Source organism: Theobroma cacao, chromosome 2 (assembly GCF_053813885.1).
Source record: "Theobroma cacao isolate CCN51 chromosome 2, ASM5381388v1, whole genome shotgun sequence".
Taxonomy (NCBI): Eukaryota; Viridiplantae; Streptophyta; class Magnoliopsida; order Malvales; family Malvaceae; genus Theobroma; species Theobroma cacao.
In genome coordinates this window covers 14863595-14872906 of record NC_142640.1, presented here as the reverse complement: position 1 = coordinate 14872906, position 9312 = coordinate 14863595, and the positions used below count along the sequence as shown (strand labels likewise).

The 9312-nt window shown below is 43.2% G+C and overlaps 1 protein-coding gene across 1 annotated transcript; it reads right to left on the bottom strand.

The window, feature by feature from the left end:
* Positions 1–8025: 8025 nt before the first annotated feature.
* On the bottom strand, positions 8026–8673 carry LOC148764084 (uncharacterized). The gene is made up of 2 exons (XM_088803535.1): positions 8341–8673; positions 8026–8271 (listed from the first exon to the last, which is right to left on the bottom strand). The coding sequence occupies exons 1-2, from the start codon at positions 8671–8673 to the stop codon at positions 8026–8028; spliced, it is 579 nt and encodes a 192-aa protein (XP_088659661.1).
* Positions 8674–9312: the final 639 nt, after the last annotated feature.

The window sequence follows — 9312 nt, the reverse complement described above, 5'->3', positions numbered from 1 at the left end:
ATATCACAAACCATGGCCCCAGCTATGTCTAATAGCCTATCGGTGACCCAAAGGTTCTCTAACTAGAGCTCACTTGTGCACAAGGGTAACACTTAACCGAAGTGACATCTGGCCTACTCTCGACACTCTGGATTTGTCAAAATCATTTTCAAAACCAAATCAAGTTTTTTGAGACTTTTTCCTTTAAATCATTTGAAATCAAGGTTTGATAACTCGTCAAATTGCATTTCTCATTAATTGGCATGGTATAAACACGTGTACAAAAGTCGAATAAAACTAGTGCTCGAAACTTGTATTTAAATCATCTTAACAAAAGCATTTAGCTATGTAGATCAGACAAAAACACAAGACATGAATTTTGATGCAAACATCCTAAAAAGGCTTACTTCTCGATTTCTAAAACACTTTACATATATAGATTATCTATAGGCATATTCAAGCTAGCTTTCAAAACAACTTGCATCCATAAAATACCTAAGATTCTACTAGCTCATGCTTTCCATAAATTTGCATTCAAAATAAATCATCACATATATATATATATATATTATGGAAGTTTGGAAATCGACACCCCCTACACACCTTACAATAGCAGGACGCTTCATCGCTATTGATTTGGGTGCGTATCTAGCTATTTCTACTTGTCGGTCACTCGTTACCTCGTCCGGCACGCCACCACGACAAACTTTCCTAGCAAAAAATTAAACTCAATATATTTAGTGTATATCATTTCCACTTCTCTTTCTCATTCAATCATGAATCCTCATTCTACTAACTTGCATCTTAACACATTTTTGCTACGGTTATTCATATCCTTTGTTTACGTAATTCTTAGGATTATAAGTACTGGCAACTTATTCATAACTTTAGCACACATATTAATCTTTTCCAATGATTTCATCAAGTTCAACTATCATTTTCACACCAATAACCTCACATATGGCAGCAATTATAAATATAATTTCATCAAGCATTTTCAAAGTTTACATGCATTACACTTCACATTTACATATTGCCTCCAAGCATAACATTAATATTCATTCATACGTACCAACATTCACAACCTTTTAAACCTTTCACAACAACACATATCCACACATTACATTTTTTCGAGCTTTCAACTATCATAATTGCTTCTAACCGTACCTTTGACATCACATTAACACTACACATTGCATGCCTTACCTTTGTGGTGAATTTGACCTTGCATGCAACCTCAATGCTCTTACAATATTCCACTCACCAACCTGCCAACAATTGCACAATCATTCCTCACAATATTCAATTAACAGTAGGCTTCAAAACATAGTGTTAAGCTTATCGTTTTTTTTTCACCTTGAACCCATTATGCACCTATGACACCTAGTACCCTCGTATTGTGAAACCACGACCTCCATAGACTCGTAACTAGAAGTAGACGCGATAACACAAACCAAGGGTAATTTCATCATTTCTCATGGTGAGCTCCTAGAAGTAGTTTTCCAATGTTATTAAGGTCTAAGTAGGCCTAAGGAATATATGAATGATGATAAAATATACGAAGAAGATAGAAACACTGATAATTTCCATAGTATGGGCAAAATGGTCATTTTGCATCTCGAGTCTAAATTTTTATGTTTTCATGAACTCGAGTATTTTTAGACTATTATGGACTTTGTTTCAGTGTCAAAAGAGTAAAAACGTTGCACAAAGGATGGGAGGAAGACAAAGCCACCCTGTTAAAGGCATTTTAATAAATTTAGTGAAAATTTGGATTACCGTGAAGCATAAATATCTAAGTTCCAGCAACTTCTAGCAGCTTCTCTTTTTCATCGTAGCCCTTCTCTGCATTTCACATTTTCTTCATTTTCTATGGGAGGAAACCTTGAATCCTCCATAACTTCTCATAGAAAGCTCAAAATTTCATGTTTTGCCCACTTTTTCATAGGGTTTTTCATGCTCTTCCATCGTTACACCTCAATAACCCTCAAGGGCCCTTCCTTAACACTTTCTCTCATTAGCTGGACGTTCTAGAGAAAGAGAGAGAGAAATTCTCTATAATAATTCAAAAGTTCTTGTAAAGGATTTCAACTACAAAAGCCCCAAGGTGAGTAATAAGTTAAGATTGATTTTTTTAAGATGTTGATAATGGCTAACAATGGGATTTGTGAGTGTTTTATTGTTGAGGTTGTTTATTCATTTTTAGGGTGACTAGAGTAGTGAAATAAATAGCCACTTAATGGTGATTGGAAGCTAGTTAGGAATAACTAGCTAAACTTGAGTTAGAAAATAGCTTTTGGAATTATATTAATGCCAATTTGGGTGATTGAGATGCTATTGGGTGTGATAGGTTCCAACGAGATTCCACATCTCCATACGGAGCATTAGTAGAAGTTAGAGTTGATCAAAGCATCAACAAAGATTGGTGAGTGAACTTGCATTTCAAAATGTTTTAAGAAGTGTCTACATGTTTAAATAAATCATTTGAAAGTTTCATTTGTTTTTGTTTTAAAAATATACTTGGGGAACAAGCCCTTGATGAAATGTTTCTATCTTGTGAAATGTGCAATATGAATAGTTCATGCATTATCACATTATATTGATATGTATATTATGCTTTGGATGCTCCTTTTGTGTGATAATGATGACCTAGCTATGTGTGGTGTGGGAGTGCACATGAGCTGATGATGATTCAGCTATGTGCGGTGTGGGAGTGCACAATGACCTAGTTATGTGCGGTGTGGGAGTGCACATGAGCTGATGACGACCCTGCTATGTGCGAGTAGGGAGTGCACATGATGATGATATTGCATTGTGCGTTTAGGGAGTACACATGAGTTGAGTGTGGCGGGATGATATGCATGATGATGTAGGTATATATATATGTGTTATAGAAAGTTTATGAAAATATTTGTGATTTTGTATGTTGGCATTGTTAATTGCTCCCAAATTGCCTTTCATTTCAGCAAGAAAATGGCTTTTTGATGTAACAAGACCCCTTCAACTAAATTGCCCTGTTTCTCGCTATAGCAAGATTCAGTTTCGTTGTAGTGAGAAACTCGCGGGTAGGCAGCCTTAACCCATGCTCTGAATTTCGTTGCAGCGAGAAACTCTCAGGTGGTTCCAAAATTTTGGTGCAGTGCTTTCACATTGACAAATATTTTGACCATCTTTCGATCAGAACTGGGCAAAGTGGTTAAACATAAAAGTTGTATCCCAGCCTCTTAGCTTTCGAATGACCTAAAAATCATGTCAATTGGACTTTTTTAGTGGGAGATATGATTGAAAAACCGAAACATATGCAAACCAAGAATGCCTTATCGCTGTAGCGAGAAAACCCTCTATTTGCTTGTCTTCCTTAGTCATTACTGAAATTGTTCATTCTATTTAACTTCATGATTTGTCATGGATCTTGTAACTCTAAGGGTTTAAACATTCAAAGTTTGATATAAGGGGTTTTGTGAGACCTCAACCTCTATAGGTTTGTAACTAGGCATAGACACAATAACACAGGCCAGGGGTAGTTTCGTCATTTTCTCTAATAAGCTTCCAAAAGAAAGTTTTATGATATTTTAAGGTCTAAATAGGCATAAGACCGCATAAATGATGTGTAATGACGAAAACACGAAGAAAACTAGAAATGACAATAATTTTCACAATAGGGGCAAAATGGTCATTTTGCACCCCGAGTCTAAACTTTTAAAAGTTTCACAAACCCGAGCATGTCTAGACCATTATGGACTTCATCTCAGTATTAAAAGAGTAAAAAGATTGAACAAAGGGTTGCATGAGAACAAGCTAACTAGTCAAGAGCATTTTCGTAATTTCAAGGGAATGGATAAATTTGAGCTATAAATATCTTCTCCTTCCAGCAACTTCTTGAAATTCTAGCAGCTTCTTCTTCTTCTTCTCTTCTCAATTCACGTTACTTCTAACCTCCATGGAAGCTTGATATGGAGCTTGCATAATTTTCTCTCTCTAGCTTTAATTTTCATACCTTTGTGCCCTTTTGACTAATACTTGTATTCTTTCACTCTTTCACTTCAAAACCCTTGATAAATTTTATTTCCATACTTTCTCTCAATAGTTAGGCATTCTAGAGAGAGAAAGAAAGAATTACCCTATTTGTTTGAAAGCTATTAGAAGAGAATTCAACTACAAAGAAACCCGAGGGTGAGTGATGAACTAAGCTTGTTTTTTTTTAACTGCGGATAATAGCTAGTAATTGGGATTATGAGCTGTTTTATTATTAAGGATGTTCATTCATTTTATAGTGATTAAGATATTTAACATAAATAGCCATTTAAAGTAGCAATTGAAAGCTTGCTAAGGGATAGCTTTTAGGGTTTATGAGTATGAATTGACACTAAGGTAATGTTAATTTGATGGCAGGTTCTAGCGAAGCCCCATCACCCAAATTGGATCATTAGGGGAATTAGAGTCAGCTAAAGGCTCAACAATATACCAGTGAGTGAACTGCTTTGAAAACTTGTTTTGGGGAATATAATGTATTTACCACACATTTGAATGAATTATCAAGTTTTTCATAAAAACAAATGCCTTGGGAACAAGCTTTTGCTAAATGGTTTTATGTTGTGATATGTGATTGCTATGGATTCATGCACTATTGCATTATGATGATATATATATATATATATGTGTGTGTGTGTGTGTGTGTCACGTGGGCTTTCTCTTGACCCGTGCGGCCTAGCCTTTGCCTTGCTAAAGGGGGTTAGAAAGGCTAGTAGCCTTCTCAAGTTAGCTAGTTAAGATCGAATATGGCAAGAACAAGAGAGTTGAGAGAACAAAGAGAGAGCTTTTATTGATAGAATTTTCAATACAAGAGTCATTAGTCCCAAATGTGGGGGCTCAAGGGGTTTATATAGCCTAGGAACCCTTGGAGCTGTTACAAAGCAGTTCCCAACGGCTATGGGCTGTTTTGAACTCAGTTGGGCCCCTCTGACATGCTCCTAGCACTATTGCCAACAGTAGGCAACAGTTGCCCCCCAAGCCTCGAGCTGGCCAGTGCTTCCTACACTTCTAGCAGACTGTCTAGGCAGTTCGCACACATATGCTAGGCGTCAGTCTACCAGCTTTACTGCGCGCCATTTTCCTAAGCTCCTGTGCACACCGTCTGAGTACTGGCCCGTGCATACTGCCTATCTGTTAGCCCACGCGCCCAGTCTGATAGTTGGCCTGCGCACTCACCCTCCCATGGATGTCGATGTCTCAAGCTCATTGGCACCAAATTAGGGTTTCAGCCCTCATTACTTGCCCATCTTCTAGCTGGCTTGCCCATTCTCGAGCCTCAAGCCCTTGCCATCAGACTGTCTCACCCTCCTCCACAAAAGGGGCATGGCACTCTCCCCCAACTATTTCGACAACACCCTCATTGCCTGCTGGTCGTGGAACTGCTCCACCAGGTCCTCGAATTACCACAACGTTTGGGTCGACTCCCAGCTAGTCTCACTCGCTTGCAGTCCCTTCCACTGGACCAGGTATTGATGTTGTGGCCAGTGGTGTTTCCTCCTTAGAACCCTCTCAGCCAAAATCTGTTCGACCTCCCGCTCATACGAGGCCTTTTACTCCATGGGATGACGCTCGCTGCGGTTCCTGCTCAGGTCATCAGGGTCCACATGGTATGGCTTGAGCATGCTCACATGGAAGATTGAATGCACCTTATGCTTAGGTGGCATCTCTAACTTATACACTGCACGACCCACCTTCTTCTCAATGTTGAAGGGCCCCTCGTACCTCCGAACCAGCCCTTTGTGTAGCTTCGAGTGATGAAGAACCAAGTGAAGCTTCACTAACACCAAGTCTCCCACGTTGAAGTTCACGTCCCGTCGGTGCCTATCTGTCCACTTCTTATATTTCTGGGTGGTACGCTAAAGGCTCGCTTTGGCCAAGTTCCGCTGCGTGTGCCAATCTTGGGCATATCGGAAAGCTACTGGTGTTAGTCCTGTATAACTACTGACTAAGGCCCTTAGGGTCATTGTTTGTTGCCCTGTCACTAGCTCAAATGGGCTCTTCCCGGTCGACTCTCACTGCTGCAGGTTGTAGCTGAACTGTGCAACGTCCAACAACTTAGCCCAATCCAACTAGGTGTTGCAGACAAAGTGCCAAAGGTAGATCTCCAACAGGTGGTTTACCTGTTCTGTCTGCCCATCTATCTACGGGTGGAAGCTGGTCGAAAAGTGGAGCTTGGACCCTAGTAGCTTGAATAGCTTGGTCTAGAACTTGCCCGTGAAGCGCCAATCCCTATCGCTCACTAGGCTCTCTAATAAGCCCCACAACTTGACCACATGCGCCATGAATGCTTGGGCTGCCTCTTCAATTGGGCACTCTCTTGTGACCAGCACAAAGGTCCCATACTTGCTAAACTTGTTTACCACAACCATTATAGCACCAAACCCGTTAGTTGTAGTCAGGTTAGTGATAAAATCTAAGGATACGGACTGCCATGGTCGGTCGGATAGTTCTAGTGGCTCAAGCAGGCCCGCTGGCTGCTGCTACTCACCTTTGTCCTACTGGCAGGCTAAGCATGTCTGCACATAGGCCTCGACATCTTCGGACAGCTTGGGCCAATAGTAGTGTGCCACGATCAGTGCCTCTGTCCGCTCAACACCTGGGTGTCCCGCCTACAAGGAGTCATGGTGCTCCTACATGATCTCCTTGCGTAGCCCCTCGATCTTTGGCACATAGACTCTGGTTCCTTTGGTCATGAGAAGGTCCCCATCAATCCAAACCGTCGCGTCTTGCCTTCTTTGGTCTACTCGATGATGGCCTGTGTAATGGTTTCTCCCGCAAGCCCCTTATGAATCTTGGCCAACAACTCATCCTTCACCTGACTAATGGCTACCAGTTCTGCCTTACGGCTTAGTGCATTAGCAACTCAATTGGTTGCACCCGGCTTGTACTCCATGGTGAAGTCAAATTTCGCCAAGTACACCTGCCACCTAGCATGCTTGGGGGTCAGCTTTTTTTGGGTTTGGAAGAAGCTGTTGGCTATGTTGTCCGTCTTAACAGTGAACCGCGCCCTAAGGAAGTAGTGTCGCCATACCCTCAAGCAGTGCACTATTGCCGTCATCTCTTTTTCTTGAGCCGTGTAGCACCGCTAGGTGTTATTGAGCTTTCGACTCTCGTATGCCACTAGGTGGCCTTGCTACATGAGTACCCTACCCATAGCATAGTTCGACGCATTAGTGTGTACCTCATACAGCATATTCGGGTGTAGCAAGCATAACATAAGCTCCTCGATCATGGCCTGCTTCACTTTTTGGAACGCCAGCTCACAATAGGGACCCCATCGCCAAGTGCGGTCTTTGAGCAGCAAGTCAGTCAAGGGTGCTGTGATGCTAGGTAGCCCCGCATGAACTTGCAGTAGTAGTTCACAAGCTTCAAGAAACTCCGCAACTCGGTCACCTTAGTGGGCTTCTCCCACTCATTGATAGCTCAGACCTTGGCCGCATCCATCCTAATTTGGCCTTCCCTAATGATATGGCTGAGGAATGGGATCTTCGGCTGGGCAAAGCAGTAGTTCTCCTGCTTGACATACTGCTGGTGCTGCCTTAGGCACTCAAACATAGCCCTTAAATGCCCCACATGTTCTGCTATGGTCTTGCTATAAACGACAATGTCAACAAGGTACACGACCACAAACTTGTCAAGGAATGATGATAATACCTTGTTCATAAGATTGCAAAACGTCGCGGGGGCGTTGGTTAGGCCGAAGGGCATGGCTAGGAACTCGAAGCTGTCGTAGCGCGTCATGCAAGCAATCTTTTCTTGGTCCCCCTCCGTAATCCTTACTTGGTAGTACCCAGACCGTAAGTCAAGTTTGGAGAAGACTCGGGCCTCGCTTAGTTGGTTGAACAGCTCGAAGATGTTGGGGATCGAATAGCAATTTTGGATGGTCAGCTAGTTGAGTGCTCGGTAGTCGATGCACAGCAGCAGTGTCCCATCGTGCTTTCGTTGGAAGAGAACAAACACCCCATAGGGTGCCTTACTCGACTGAATGAAGCCTGCCTCTATCAACTCTGTAAGCTACCGGCGTAATTTAGCTAGCTCTGGCGGTGCCATTCGATAAAGTGCCCTTGCGGGTGGCTGCGCACCTGGCACAAGCTCGATCTTGTGGTCCACCTCGTGCTCGGGTGGCAAGGAGCTTGGCAACTTGGCTAGCACGACTTTCGCATTCTGGTCCAGCACACCCGCTACCTTGCTGGGCATGGGTGCAGCCTTGCTCAGCTCATCCTCGTTCAAGGACAATGTGTCTACAAAAGTCTCCTCGCCCTTGTGCACACCATCCGTTAGCTATATGGTGCTAAGTGTCTTGGTCGAGGGTTGCTACCAGCACCTCACCGGTACCACACATTCACGTGGAGGGTTAAGAATCACAATGCAGCTCAAGAATGAGACAAGCATGCCATTTATTCGGTCAAGGAAATCTACCCCAATCACAAAGTCATAATCATCCAAAGGAATGACCTCAATAATTTCTTTACCGACCCACTCACCTAGCCGCACATCCACGCTACTTGAGGTACCAATGGTGGGGATCTCCTTGCTGTTGACAGTCTTGATGCACGCTGCCTCTGCCTTGGTGTCCAGCCACAGCATCTTTGTTGTCTTGGCAGAGACAAACAGATAGCTTACGCCCGTGTCAACAAGCATATTCAACTTTTTGCCCGCCATAGTTATGTCCATAAACATCAGGCCCTTGCTGCGGCTCTACTTGTGTTGTCTCGGTGCCGCCAGCATCATGGTGCCCAATCTAAAGAAATCTCACTGCTGCTGCCCCTTATTTCCCTCCTCTTGGGTGATGTTAGACAGCTTGGCCCTCTTGGGGCAATCTCGGACCAAGTGTGGCCCGTCACATAGAAAACATGTTAGGGGTCTCTTACCCTTGTTCTCCGCATGGCTACCTTGTTCAGCACCCCACGTGCTACCTTGCCCGCTGGTAGTGCCCCTTGGCATTGGCCTTCACCTTGGCCTTGCCTTTCTCGGTAACTTTTTCCTCATCCCCCTTACAAAACTCGATCAAGGACTCTGTAGCAGCCATCACAGCAATGATGTCTTGGACCCCGCGACGTTGAAGCTCTTGTCTCACCCACGGCCTCAGTCCATTGAGGAAGCAGAACAAGGCCTCCAGCTCGCCTAGGTCCTTGATTTGCAGCATGAGTTCGGTGAACTCCTTCACATACTCCCGAACTCCCACTTGCTGAGTTAGGTGGCTTAATTTTTCCCGTGCCTCATCTTGCGCATACTCGGGATAGAATTGTGCTTTCAGCTCCAGCACAAAGTCAGCCCACGTCGAGATGGCAACTCCACCGT

Bases quoted from the DNA above. Each gene is read 5' to 3' on its own strand.
- LOC148764084 (XM_088803535.1), bottom strand. From the start codon at position 8,673: ATGGCGGGCAAAAAGTTGAATATGCTTGTTGACACGGGCGTAAGCTAT. The intron at 8,272-8,340 runs GTGAGGTGCTGG...GGTGTGCACAAG, and splicing joins CACGTGAATGTGTGGTACCG to GGCGAGGAGACTTTTGTAGA.